The 15,190-nt window shown below is 42.9% G+C and overlaps 1 protein-coding gene across 3 annotated transcripts in view; it reads left to right on the forward strand.

Annotated features, from left to right (window-relative positions):
• GTF3C3 (general transcription factor IIIC subunit 3) overlaps positions 1-15,190 on the forward strand; it is a 189,507-nt gene that overhangs the window by 62,324 nt on the left and 111,993 nt on the right. For all 3 annotated transcript variants that reach the window (XM_063430190.1, XM_063430191.1, XM_063430193.1), the window contains exons 6-9: positions 601-792; positions 1,377-1,542; positions 7,437-7,584; positions 8,860-8,920. In XM_063430190.1, coding sequence (XP_063286260.1) covers positions 601-792; positions 1,377-1,542; positions 7,437-7,584; positions 8,860-8,920 — 567 coding nt within the window. The remainder of the gene's footprint in view (positions 1-600; positions 793-1,376; positions 1,543-7,436; positions 7,585-8,859; positions 8,921-15,190) is intronic.

Here is a 15,190-nt window from a genome sequence, read left to right on the forward strand (position 1 = left end):
CTTTTGTCCATGTTCAGGTCTCTATAGCTGATATTTTCGCAAATGTATGCTTAATGCAGCGTTAGTGGAGCGGAGCTTCACTTTCTCACGTCCAGCTCGCTCCGAGGTTAGGCCACGCCCCAAGGTCTGAGATTTTAACTGAGGGAACAGCTACAAATAAATCTCCTCTTGGAAATGTTCAGATCTCACACTACCTTGAAAACCATAGGGAATTAGGTTAGCTATAGTTTCTCTCAATCCTCCAGCACATTATCAGATCTCACCTAAAAGCATGTGAATAAATTCTGCATTGAGGCCCTAATTATGTATGAGACCGTATCAAGGCTCATTGGATGCGAGTGATCTGGCACAATCCTATTCAGTTTAGGGAGTTGGATAAGCAGAAATTAAAGCAGTGTCCACATTTGTTTTACTTATTTAGGATGTGAAAGTAAAAAAATAATAATTTAGAAAGTTTAATGTACCCCTGTACTACAATAAAGTCTTATTTTACATTCCAAAACACTTTTTAAGTCTAGTTAAATTCATGCTGTGTATTTTGCTTAATATGTATTTTTTTAGAAAAAATAAAATAAGCATGCAATTTCTTTATTTCCTTAGCACCGCTTGCTTATGAACCTTTCTCGACTCTTGCAATGATCTACGAGGATCAAGGGGATATGGAGAAATCACTGCAGTTTGAGCTGATTGCTGCTCATCTAAACCCCAGTGATACTGAAGAATGGGTTAGGCTAGCGGAAATGTCTTTGGAACAAGATAATATTAAACAAGCAATATTTTGCTACTCTAAAGGTATGTGGTTTATTTAATTACTTTTATTGTTGTGGTTTTACTGTATTATAACTATCCATTTTTACATAGTGTTTGAGTACACTATACATTTGCATATTTAGGTTATTTACCAATCTTTTATGTAGTAAAGTTCCTCACATTTTCTTTTGCTTGACATGAGTCCTTAATTTAACATACTAATATTTGCCAACTGGGCTTATGGTGTGCTAAAGATCTAGATTAGCATTATATATTTTTTCCTGTGTAATTAGTACAATATTTTAATCCATTTAATACTACTTGATTATACACAAAACACTTGAATATTTTAAGAATATACTGAAACTGCTTTTGCGCACATAATGCCCTCTGCTTTCAGCCACTAAGCATGTTCCAAACGTCTCGTAAATTCTTCCCTGCAGGTGAAATTGCAAGCATGTGTATAGATTAAAATATGTACTTAAAGATTTTCCCCAACTTCAAGATGGTAGGTATAAACAGGAGATACAACTTTGTACACTCCTGTTCTTTCCCTTAATTGTAAATACTTTATACATGTATGCATGTTGTACTGACTGGTAAGAAGTGTCTGTGACATTTTTCAGCACTCAAATATAATCCTGCAAATGTTCGTTATTTGTGGGAGAGATCAAGCTTGTATGAACAGGTGGGAGAACACAAGCTGGCGATGGATGGATATCGACGGATTCTAAACCTTTTGTCTCCTTCTGATGGTGAACGCTTCATGCAGCTGACAAGAGATATGGCTAAGTAAGTTTTTGATTATAACAACAAAATTTAGTATTAATTACACTGTGGTTATACTGTGGTGGATAGTATTTTTTTAAACTTTGTTTACTTGACACTAAAAGAACAGTAAACAACAAACCACTTCATCTGCATTTGTAGAAATGTAAGCATTGATGTTACTGAGTAACAGCTATGTTTAAATTTTTTGGTTAGTATGCCTGTTGTGGCTGTGATTCAGACAGCCGCTAAAGACCCCTTCTAGTGAAGATTTTCAACAATTGGAAGGTTTCACTTTTGGCATTATTATGCACATCTTGAAGGTGCTGAATGCTAATTCTTCGTCTCCTAGTAAAACTTTAAGATACTGCTCGTCATGCTTCTCTATGAGCAGCCTTGGATTGGCCAAAGATCATCATCATCACTGATAATTGCACAGCAGGCAGAGTGGTTGCCACAACTATCCTTGGTCAGCACTAGATTAAAGGCGTGTTTTAAACCTTTGTGCATCCCTAAAGGGAGAGCCATAAATCTAATCGTTGCTAGACCACTCACTTAAGGCCCCATAATAACTTAATCTCAATCAAGTTATGGAGCCTAGAGGTCCTGGATGCCATTTTACATTATGGGGTTAAATCATTTTGAAACTGACAAATCCCAAAGATCTCTCAACAAAATTTGGCCCCTCTGCCTCCGTCTACATTGCTCCATTTTGGAATATTTCCCCTTCGGTGCTAGTGAAGCAGAACTTTTTTCCTTTGTGCACCAGTTTAGGCTGAAATAGTCAGCGGACTGCCCTTTGAGAGAAATGCATTATAAAAGTACCTTAGAGATACATCATCTGACATTCTCAGCCTATTACTGGTGCTCTAAGGAAAAACTTCTGCTCTTGGGCTGCAGGACTAGGTGGCAGAGGGGGCAAATGGATACGTTCCATCAACCTGTTTAACCTTGTAATGTAATACAGCACAAGAACCTCCAGATCCATAATAACTTGGGGCACCCGAATGCACTGTCTGGCAGGGAGATCAAAAGATCTTTTTGACTGGTAGTCCTGCTGGTAGTCCTGCTCTCTCATTGCAGTGAGGCTGTGATAGAGTGCAGGGATATGACTTTAAGTTGATGTGACTTTAAGTTCTATCCCTGCCCCCTCCTCATAGCTCCTGGCACCAATCTCTTCTTGGGGAGCAACCCTGATCAGGACAGTGAGTCCCATGCTTCTCAGCCATGCTCTAAAGCAGGTTTGGGATGAATGTGTGACTAATTACTGGGAGAAAGTGACAGAAAGTGAGGGGGAAAATATGGAGAAAGTTGAAGGTGTAGAGGAAGAATATTGAATGGGAGAGATGGTGGGGGTGAATATGGAGAGAATGACAGAAAGTAGAGGAACATATGAAGAGAGGGACAGAAGGTGGTGGAGCATATGAAGAGTGGGACAGAAGGCGGTGGTAGAAAATGGAGAGAGAGACAAAGAGGGTAGGGGTAATATATAGATAGGGAGAGAAGGTGGGGGTCATATGGCGAGAGGGAGAGAAGGTGGGGGTCATATGGCGAGAGGGAGAGAAGGTGGGGGTCATATGGCGAGAGGGAGAGAAGGTGGGGGTCATATGGCGAGAGGGAGAGAAGGTGGGGGTCATATGGCGAGAGGGAGAGAAGGTGGGGGTCATATGGCGAGAGGGAGAATTAAGTTTGGGAGAATATGAAGAGACAGAAGCTGAGGGCATATGGAAAGAAGTTCAATAGTAGATAATAATGGGGGATTTGTAATATATGAGTTGTGGAAATTTGTTTGTTGTGGACATCTGTTATGGACTCATACGCAGTGACTATTGCACTATTAATAAGCCTCACTGCAGTAAAATACACACAGGTTTATCCACTAAACTTTTAATTATAGTACTTAAATTGAAATTCAAATTGCTAAATGAAGGCTTAAATAGCAAAATAGAGTTTAAAAAATCCTACAACTCAGCCAGTGGTGTATTTTGGATTTGTGGTGCCCTAGGCACGACTAAATTGAGGACCCCCCTACTCTAAATTTGCCCTACCAAGTTGTGTAAAGGTCACTGTTTTAACTGACAGACACATGCCCTCATTGATACATGCACTGACATACACTTACTGACAGATACAGTCATTGGCACACACACTGTTTAACCAACACACACTTTCACTGACAGACACACATTGACACACCCACACTCTCAGATACACATACACTGACATACACTCACAGACACACACATCCTCACTGATTTGACACACTCTGACAGACACACACCTTCACTCACTCACAGACACACACTGACAGCTACACACACACTCACTCTCACAGACATGCACACACATTTTCTCATACACTCACCAATTAATATTTTTTTAAAATTGAAATCCACCCAGCCTCCCTACCTTTGGATAGCTGGAGTGGATCCTGTCGCTGGCTGGGCAGGCTCCTTGCTGGGGATGCTGGCTGGGCTGGCTCTGCTGGCAACGTGGGCGTTCAATGGAGACAGCGAGGGAATTGAGATCTCCTTGCTCAGCTCCCTCGCGCACCGCTTAGGGATGCCGGGGCCGGAGTGAAGTCATATTCCGGTTCTAGGCATCACAGAAGGAGGCGCGAGGGAGCAAGAAGAACTGAGGACAGTGTTTCCTTGCCACCCAGATAGAATATTAATAGTTTAAAACCTCAGAGGGCCCTGAGGTGGCCAGCTCTTGGGCTCTTAAAGAAAGGAGGCAAACAAGGCATTTGCCGGGGCGCCCCCCTGAAAGGGCCGCCCTAGGCAAATGCCTTGTTTGCCTTGCGGTAAATAAAAATACAAATAAAAATAGATATATAATTTAAAAATTTTATGTTGTGTATAAATGTCCTCTCACCGGCTTACCATTGATAGAAATTGTACATACTATTTCTCTAAGTGAAAGGTAAGTACTAGGTTAAAGTATTTGCTAATGCTCTCAGTCTATCACCGGTTAACTGGTTAAACCTTCCTCATACTGCTGAAGCAGAGTGGGAGGAAGCCAGAGGGCAGTGGAGCATTTATTTCAGGTCCCAAAACAATTTAACATTTTAAAGGTGAGACTGTCTGGACACTCCTGCTCCCATAACAATGTAAATGTACTTAAAGCAACACTCCCACCCTCATATGAACTTAAGTATACTGTTCAAAATAACATAGGCAAACAACTTAGCTGTGGGTACTGAAGCACCATCTAGTGGCACTCAGGAATACATGCACTTGAGGTGTATTTAGCCCTGCAATGTAAACATTGCAGTATCTCCAACATGGTTATGTTTTACATTGCAGGACCATAAACCAGGGACACTGTATCCAGACCACATTGAGATTGGGTGCCTGTAGTGTCCCTTTATTCACTAAAGTCAATTCAAAGTATATTTCAAATTTAAAGGTACACAGTAGGCACTATGACAATTTTATCTTATTGAATTTGTTATAGTGCTTTAAGTCCTCTGGTACTATTACTCTATTTAGTGTTAAACCATTTGTAAACAGTTTAACACTACATAATGTTCTCTGACCACCCACAGCCGAGTCCCTACTGAAGGAATGGCTAAGGGATTACAGATTACTTCCTTCTAACTATACCAATTCATACCAATGGGTTCTGTAATAGGCTGAAATTGGCCAGCTGACACACTCTGCCAATCACAGTCGCCCATTGCTGCTTGTACAATGAGATGGGCTGCTGGCAGGGCCGGACTGGGAAAAAAAATCGGCCTGGGTATTTATCAATCACAACGGCCCCGTGAGAGGGGGGCAGGGCCAGAGAGGGTGTGTTTTGTGATGCATAACGAGTGTGTGCATACGGGCTGTAGTGTGTGTGTATAGGTGACGTAGTGTGTGTGTGTGTGTGTGTGTGTGTGTGTGTGTGTGTGTTTAGAGAATGTAGTATGTGTTTGCTTACAAGGAATGTAGTGTGTGCATAAGGGGTCCAGAGTTTGTATGTCAGGAATGTAGTGTGTGTGTAGAGGATCTAGTGTGTAAAGGACCCAGAGTGTGTATAGGAGATTGTGTGTTTAGAGGATTCAGACTGTATATAGGGATCTAGTGTGTGTGTGTGTGTGTAAATTAGATGATCCAGAGTTGGGATCTAGCGTGTACCTGGAGAGTAATGTGTGTAGTGGTGCAGTGTGAGGGGTGCTGTAGTATATATACATATATGTTTAGACGTTTTGTATGTGTGAGGGGCGCAGTGTGTTGGGTGTCCTGTGTGTACTGTGTGTCTTTGAGGGTACTGTGTGTGTAAGAGTGCTGTATGTGTGTGTGTGTGTGTGTGTGAGCGTGAGCCTTGCGCACATCCAGAAGGGGCAGTGTGTATAGTAAATGATTTGTATGCATGTGTATAGTGTATACAGTGTGTGTGTGTGTGTGTGTGTGTGTGTAGTGTACACAGTTGAATAGGTGCAGTGTCTTGTTTGTGTAGGTGATACACTGTAGTGTGTGCAGTGTCTGTTTAAATGATGCAGTGTCTGTGTATTGTGTGAAGTGTAGTGCGTGTAGTGCATGTGGTGTGTGTAATGGATGCAGTGTATGTGTGTAGTGTGTGCAGTGTCTGTGTGTGTGTGTGTGTGTGTGTAGTGGGACTGTGAAGGGTGATCAGTTTATCAATTTAAGTGCCTCTTACCTGTGGTCAGGAAGGGGGGCACTAGTTTCCATGGTGGGTCCAGTGGCACATTTTGCTGTGTCCTGTGGAGAGGGGCCCTGCAGTTCTACGAGAACAGAAGACATGAGTGTGTAGTGTGTGCAGTGTATGTGTGTGTGTGTAGTGGGGCTGTGAGGGGTGATCAGTTGCTTTTTTTTTGCATGTAGTGTGTGCAGTGTATGTGTGTAGTGTATGTGGGGCTGTGAGGGGTGATAATTTTTTTTTTTTTTTTTTTTTTAAAGTATGATTAAGTGTATTTCCCCCTTCCTGCCTCTTACCTGTGGTCAGGGAGGGGGACACTAGTTTCCATGGTGGTCCAGTGGCACATTTTGCTGTGTCCTGTGGAGAGGGGGCCCATATATATATGCATAGGTGGCCCAGGCCACACAGCAGGCACTTTACAGTGTACAGGGGTGGCAAAATGCCGCCCCTTAAAATTGCCTCCTGGAGCCATCGCTCCACTGCTGCCAATGGATGGGCCGGCCCTGATCGTGGCCCACCAGGCATTTGCCCGGTATGCCTGATGGCCAGTCCGGGCCTGGCTGCTGGGGACTCTTGATTTGTATTCAAACATTGAAAAAGGTTTAATACTTTTAGGTGAAAGTAGCCAAACTGGAAGCCTTACTAGCTTTATTCCAGTTCCCTTCAATTTGAAATTCAATTTGAATTTTCATATTCGTAAATAACATGTTTAATGTTAAGATCAAATATATTAATGCATAATATTACAGTGTTCCTTTAAGTTATAATGTTGTTACATTAAAGACAGTGGAGAAAAAAAACAAACAAACCATAAAATAATTTAAACTTAAATTCCTGAGAATGAAATGTTTGCTTTAAACAGGTTCATTTAATTTTAATGTATTTTATTCAATACATAGGTGGTTGTTGTTGTTTTGTATTGTTTATTAAGCTGCATAGGTATACACCCATTCATTGGTAGTTCTAAAGTTTGAAAGAGGGACACCACAGAAAAATTGGGACTTTTGCATCACTGCAATGGATGTATGCATAGATGGACTACTTTGGTCCTGGAGCACATAATTTTAAAATCCAGTGTGGATTCTCTTTCATGACACGTAAACTCCGTCACTAAATCTTTAGTTATCTTTGTGTAATCATCCTGGAATACCCTTGGTCCACAGCAGTTAAGTTAAATGATCAATTTTATCTTATAAGTGACTCCAAGCTGATCTGTATTAATGACACTACTTGATAGCTGTGAAAATGTTCTTAACAAAATTGTATTTTAATAGGACGTATTTTGAAACAAATGATGTTTTATCTGCCATTGGTATTATTGAGGAAGCCTTCTCTAAACATCAAAGCCTTGTTGCAATAGAAGATGTCAACATCGCTGCTGAGCTTTACATCTCTAACAAGCAGTTTGACAAAGCACTTGAGGTATATTTTTACTTGAGTGAAAATGTGTTAGTATCTGGGAAGTTTAATTTGTTGCCTCAGTGGCTATTTGTTGGAGAGCTTATTGACATTGAGGTAATGTTCTTTCCTTAAGTGCTGGAAGCTGCGTTTGACATATCCTCTCCTGTCTCTGTTGCACAAACCATCGTGATTTGAAACTGCCAATCTTTGTCTACTAACTAAATACAAATCATTCTCCACTTTCCATTTATTCCATCCCTTTTCATACACAAATTTATTAATTCAAATTTTGGCCTCCAGTCAAGAGACCTACACATATCCTCAGGTAGATGAATGATGTAATTTATTAGAAGAACCACCCACAGCACCATAACCTCTAGTAGTTATGATGCCAGGATTGTCCTGAGTCCCCCACTTGAATGTAAGCAGACATATCGTTTGCTAACAGTTTGACTTCTTACCTGGGTCTGCCAGATGCCGTTCTCTGCCTCTGCTGGTGCTTTTCCCAATTATCAGTTTTAAAAGAGTACAGACTATTGTCTAGAAATGTCAAGGAGGGGTTTAACAGGGAACTGTCACTTCCATAGAACTCACACCAATGAATACAACATTGAAAATCTCCTTTGACTTGAGTTAGCTTGTATACATGAGATGCTTTGTTTTCTTTTACATTTTATAATAAAGATTTAGCAAATACGTAACAATCTTGTTCAGACAAGACAACGCCAGTGCAAATGAAAAGAAGTAGAAACATTATTTAATTTCTCCTCTCCTCTGCCGGGTTCACAGAACAATGATTGACAGGGAGGCAAGATAGAGACACCAGTTGCTGGATAAAGAGGTGTGGATTTCTACATTAAATATTATTTTTCACGCACCACAAATACATATTTGTTAAATATAGGGATAAACAAAATGATCTTAAAATCCTGGGAAGTAACAGTTCTGGTTTTAGTACTTTTTTTCTTGACAAAAAGGAAATGGATCTCTAAAAATGAATAACTGATTTTGAAAAAAAAAAAGTGTTTGAGATGAAGTGCATTGTGCATTGGTCCCCACTAGTAAGAACAGGCATATCATACTGATCAAGACAACGTCCCACAAAAAACGTGCCTACTACATGTGCACGTGAAATTAATTTATGACTAAGGCAGCCGTATATACCCTTTAGTAAAACTCTAAATGCATGTCATTGTTTGGTAGACCATATTGTATGTGTCTGAGACTTATCATTACTTTGATTATCTAGCAGTGCAATCTGTAAAATTTGCAACATATTTTTTTTTTTTAATATAGGTTATAACACAGTTTTCTGGAATTACCCTTAAAAAAGAAAATGACAGTTCACAAGAAAACGGTAATGTGTTTGTCTTCCTGTCTTTATTGGAAGCCAATATTTATTTCTTTATTGTTGTTTTAAAATTATTTAATCAGAATTCAGAGATTGCTCCATCTGTTTTTTTTCAAACAATTTTATAATTGTACTTGTAAATGTAATAAAAATATAAAGTAGGGATACTGTGGCGAAACCAACCTCGCCACTGCGCATTGGAGAAGCCTGTTTGCCCGCCTCCTGCCTGCTGACCATGGGCCCCTGGGAGATTTGGCCCTTTAAATACAGTATTTGGGCATATTGTATTTTGTTATGCTGCTGCTGGCCCTTTAAGAACCATCTGGGGACATACTGTGGAGTTACTGGGTGGCCACCATTTCATGTATCAGAGGCACATGGTGAGAACAATGGATGAAGCACATGGTGAGAACAATGGATGGCGGCCATTTTAACTCACAGACACTGTTTGGACTTTTCTACACGGTGCCATCTCGCCGGTATTTGGTGCACAAAGACATCGTGCAGTAGTTTTAAACTATACAACAGGTGACACATTATACAGTAATTCGGGATTATTCTAGCCTTAGAGACCGAATAATCTCAATTTTATTAAAGACAGGAGGCGAATATTTGCTTATCATTCTTTACTGTAACTCCCAGCAGCAAAGAAACAGTTAACAGTAAGTAAAAAATGTAACCAGTCAGAGTGCACAACAGAGTATGTCCAGCTATCAGGCTCCTCCCAGCTCCTCTTTCTTGATGCAGCCGTAGAATCAACCATGTAAACATAACGGTAGAACGATGAACAATTCAAAATGAAGTCAACCATGTAAACGATTTAGAAGAATGTAGGTAATTCCTTGGGAGGATAGTGAAGGGTTTTCACACTAGGAAAAAAAGAGAGAGAGAGGTCGTGAAAGTATGGTTTCTTGGGTAAGAGAAAAGATACTTAATTACTTTAAATGATATGTTTCCAACCAAAGAGTACACCAAATATCCTGACAAGTCTTCAGTTATGAGTTAATGTGGATATTATCTGTAAGTGTAGTTGTAAAGAGTAGCCTGGCACCTAGATTACGAAAAAATAATTGGTTTATTAAGTAGAGGTGTTGTGTAATACCTACCTAGATGGGTTGGGCGCGTATTCCAGCGGGTGGGAAAATATTCGCCTCCTGTCTTTAATAAAATTTAGATTATTCGGTCACTAAGGCTAGAATAATGCCGAATTTTATGTCAAAACAGGAGGCTTCATATTTGCGGTTTTAAAGCGATGATAAGATGGAATTAGATACATGAGTGCATTGTCTGAAATAGAATGTTCTGAAGGTGGATTCTCTGGACCAACCTGCGGATGTGAAGATCTCCGTTAGGGAGCCTCCAGACGTAAATGCAGAAGAGGCAGCCGTGCCTCTGACTGAATGAGCACCGAAACATGGGTCGATGCCTGCTAGGGTCAGTAGCCACTTGATCCAACGAGCAATCGTGGGGCATGACACTGGTTTGTGAGGTGGAACGTAGGACACCAGTAGGGGGCCTGTTTGTGGTCTAAGGTCATTAGTGCGAAGGATGTAGTGTCGGACGCAGCTAGCTACGCAGAGCATGGGTTTGTCGTGGAAGTAAGGGTAATTTACTGTAGATGAGTTGGTTTTGGTGCGCCGGGTAATGGAGAAGTGTACTCCCTCAGGGGTAAAATCAACGGCATGGACGTCAAATGCTCTGATGTCTGAAACTCTTCTAAAATACACCAGGCAGAGCAGCAGTGCCAGTTTGGCCGACAGTTGTCGGAGAGAGAGAGCTCTTCATTAGAGGGCCAAGTCTCTAAGAAGGAGAGCACAATAGCAACATCCCAAAATTGATTATATTTGGGAGCCAGGGGTCTCGCGAGTCGGATGCCCCGCATCCTACATATGGAGGGGTGTTTGCCAACCGCGGAGTTGTAAACAGGGGTATGAGCTGCTGAAATGGCGGAACGGAAAACATTAATTGACCGATAAGACTTACCGTATATACTCGAGTATAAGCCGACCCGAATATAAGCCGAGGCCCCTAATTTTACCCAAAAAAACTGAGAATACTTATTGACTCGAGTATAAGACTAGGGTGGGAAATGCAGCAGCTACTGGGAAATTTCTAAATAAAATGAGATCCTAAAAAAAATATATTAATTGAATATTTATTTACAGTGTGTGTATAATGAATGCAGCGTGTGTGTATGAATGCAGCGTGTGTGTATGAATGCAGCGTGTGTGTATGAATGCAGCGTGTGTGTATGAGTGCAGCGTGTGTGTATGAGTGCAGCGTGTGTGTATGAGTGCAGCGTGTGTGTATGAGTGCAGCGTGTGTGTACGTGTTGCAGAGCCTTGGTGGGGGGTGGGTAATTTTTTTTTATTATTTTCATTTTTTTAAAATTATTTATTATTATTTTGTATTATTTATTATTTATTATTTTTTTATTATTAATTATTTAATTATTATTATTTTTTTATTATTATTATATATTTGTTTCATCCCCCCTCCCTGCTTGATACATGGCAGGGAGGGGGGCTCTCCTTCCCTGGTGGTCCAGCATTGGCAGTTCAGTGGGGGGGAGAGGGGGGCTGTCAGAGCTGTAACTTACCTGTCCTGCAGCTCCTGTCAGCTCCCTCCTCCTCCGCGTCGTCCGTTCAGCTCTTCTGTCAGCTCACACTGTAAGTCTCGCGAGAGCCGCGGCTCTCGCGGGACTTACACTGGGAGCTGACCGAGGTGCTGAACGGACGGCGCGGAGGAGGAGGGAGCTGACAGGAGCTGCAGGACAGGTAAGTTACAGCTCTGACAGCCCCAGTCTGTATTATGGCAATGTAAATTGCCATAATACAGACTATTGACTCGAGTATAAGCCGAGTTGGGTTTTTTCAGCACAAAAAATGTGCTGAAAAACTCGGCTTATACTCTGGTATATACGGTACCCTGTTCGAAGAGTGATGCCAGAAAGTTTATGATGTTAATCAAAGAGGCTGAAAAGGGATCAACGTCCCTCTCCAAACACCAGCTATTCCAACGTTGCCATGCTGAGAGATAAGAGCGTCTTGTTCCTGGGGCCCAAGAGTCCCAGAGGAATCCTCGAGCAGCTGTCGAAAGGCCAGACACGTTCCAGGATCCCCTGAAATGGTCCAGGCCACCAACTGGAGGTGGCCTTTTAGTGCTAGTGGATGGAAGTTGCCTGAAGGATCCCTGAGGAGGTCGTAGGAGACGGGTAGGAGTAGGGGGTAGTCCGCTGACATCTCCAGTAGATAGGGGAACCAAGGTTGGGTTCGCCACAGTAGGGTCACCAGTGTTATCATGACGCCCTGTGTTCATGGAGAACGGGGGAAAGGCATATGCCCCGGATGTTGGCCACGGTTGGAGGAAGGCATCCACTGCCAGGCACGCTGGGTCTGGAAGCCAGCTGAAGAATGCGTCCGTCTGACGGTTCAGGCGAGATGCAAACAGGTCCAGGTTGAGTGGTCCTCTCAGAGCTTGTAGGTGAAGGAAAATTTGTGGATCTAGTTGCCAGTCGCTGGAATCCCTCCAGTGGCGGGAGAACCAGTCTGCGACAAGATTGTCGGAGCCCGGGAGATATTCTGCACGAAGGAAGATGTTCCTGTTCAGGCAGAATTGGTACAATTCCTTTTTCAAATCCGATAGCATCTTTGATCGGGAGCCACCTAGGCGGTTCACGTATCGCACTGCTGAGACATTGTCCATCCTCAGGATAAGGCTGCAGTTGTACGCTTCCTTGGCAAAACTGCGGATTGCGAAAGAACCAGCAATTAGTTCCAGGCAATTGATGTGTAGTGCCTGTTCTGATGGGGACCAGAGGCCTCCGGTAGAACGTTCCGAACAAGTTGCACCCCATCCGAGGAGGCTGGCGTCTGATTCCTGAATGAAACCAGGTTGTCGGCCGAAGATAGCCCTTCCATTCCAGGCTTCCATATGTTGAAGCCACCAGTGGAGTTCCAATTGGACTTCGTCTGTGAGAAACATCTGTTGTTCGTAAGATGTTGAACGATGTAAGTAGTGTGTTATCAAACGTTGCATTGCCCGATAGTGTAGTGGGGCTGGAAATATTGCCTGGATTGAGGCGGAGAGTAATCCTATTGTGCGGGCTAAATCCCTGAGTCGGAGATATGGTGAAGCCAGCAATCTCCGGATGTCCTTTTTTATGGTTTCGATTTTCGTGGCAGGGAGTTGTAGAACTGCCTGAATGGTATCTATCTGAAATCCCAGAAACTGTACCGTAGGTTGATAACAAAACCCAAATTCTGGAGGAGAGCCGAAGTCATATCTGTATGGAGACGTAGAGTCTCCTCGTCTTGAGCCATAAGGAGGATATCGTCCAAGTATATGATCGACCGAATCCCTTGTGAACGGAGTAGTGGGGGAGACAGGTGAACTGCCATAGTGTTTTGCGCCAATGGAATTCTGGCGTGATTGGTACCGTGAGGTATGCATCCTTGAGGCCGAAGCGGGAGAACCAGTCTCCCTCGCACAGGAGGTCCCGTAATAGATGGATGCCTTCCATCTTGAAATGTCTGTATTTGATGAATTTGTTCAGCCAGCTCTCTTAAATTGATGACTGGTCGGAACTCGCCCGACTTTTTTTCTTGACCAGAAACATGTTGCTCACGAAACCTCGTGGGCTGAGTGCTTGTTCGATGGCACCCTTGGTGATTAGGTCGTCGAGCTCAACCTAAAGGGACATGTCGTGTATTTGAGACATTTTGAGGGGGGTAGGTAAAGCTCTTTGAACTGGGTTCTCTGTGAACTCTAGGTGGAAGCCAGACACGGTCTGAAGGATCCACGGATCCTGTGTGAGTCGAGACCACTGTTGGGAAAAATGGATTAATCGGCCTGCTATAGGTATATAAGAAAAATTAGATTCCCTTACCTGTTGGAGTGCGACCGCGGAGGGAAGTAGATCCACGTCCTCTAATAGAGCCACGAGATGGGAAGAAGTGTTTGTGGTGGAAACGGGTATTGCCCGAGTTCCAGTGTTCAGAAGGTCGAGGCCTGTAGCCTGTGAAGGCAGCTCTGCCAGCCGACCAGCCTCTGTAATGGCTGGCTCTCCCAGAAAAACGTTGGGTCCTAAACACCTTGCGTAAGGAGGATTGCGCTTTGGTAAGCGTTGTAAACACTGCAACGTGTTTGCTCAACTCCTTAATAAATTTGTCTCCAAAAAGCATGCCTTGTGCCTGAGGGCCAAGCTCTTTAGTTCCTAGTTCGGCGAGCTTTGAGTAAATTTTGTATAGGGCGGCTTTCCGCCTTTCGGTTGACATGGCTATGTTGGCGTTGCCAAGTAGGCATAATGCCCTTTGTGCTCATTCACACACCATGTGCGCATCTAAAGTGCCACCTGCCAAAACCTCATCCGCAATACTGAATATTTGGATAAGCGGTCCTGCCATATCCAACATCTTATCTTGAGTTGCCTTCAGGCCTTGTTACAAACCCTTACGGGGATCTTTCCCGGATTTGTATAGAAAGGTGACGAGCAAGGGGTCAAATTCTGGGGTAACCGCTACCTTGTCTGGGATTAAAGGTTGTGGGCATTCTGCTCTTAGCTTAGTTCTCACTTCCTTTTCCAAAGGCTTCCGTAGCCACATCCTGCAGAATTTAGCAATGTGGTCTGGGGGGGGGTCCACTCAGTCGACCGTGGGTGTTTGATGTACCTAAGGTCGAACAGGGGACGGCCAAGGGTATCCAGTAAGACATCCTCAGAAATGGGGTTAGAGTCAGAGGGGGGTTTATTTAGTTCGTGAGAGGGAAAATCCTCGTCTGAATACCCTGCACAGTATTCGTCAACCACTTGAAGTTGCAGGTTGGAGGTGGAACCCTCTAATGGGTCCCGGTTATAATTGGGGTTATTATCCCGAGTATCTGGAATGGATAATTTAGGCGTTTTAGCCGGTGCTTTGCCTTTACCGGCGGTAGCACTATCGCCCTTCCAGGGGCGTTTGCGGGGGTTTTCCTCATGGTCTGAGCTTTTTGACTCTTCCGAGTCTGACAAATGCACAATAGGAGCTCTAGAGGTAGATTTTGACTGGTCGTGGAAAGCTTCTAAGGCTTTTGGAATAGAGTCCGCAATGGCGTTATACAGCCAAGCTTTGAGCTCCGCAGGGACTGCTGGTTCAGGCAAATCGGACATAATTGGTAAAGTGGGGTCACCACACGTAATATATAAAATATATAATAAATGTATTTTTTTTAATAAAAAATAATTCAATAGGCTGTGGACTTGTTTTTGGCAAAGTAACGCAAAGCGTTGTATCAAGTGGT

The sequence above is a fragment of the Pelobates fuscus genome, chromosome 8, assembly GCF_036172605.1.
Source record: "Pelobates fuscus isolate aPelFus1 chromosome 8, aPelFus1.pri, whole genome shotgun sequence".
Classification (NCBI taxonomy): domain Eukaryota; kingdom Metazoa; phylum Chordata; class Amphibia; order Anura; family Pelobatidae; genus Pelobates; species Pelobates fuscus.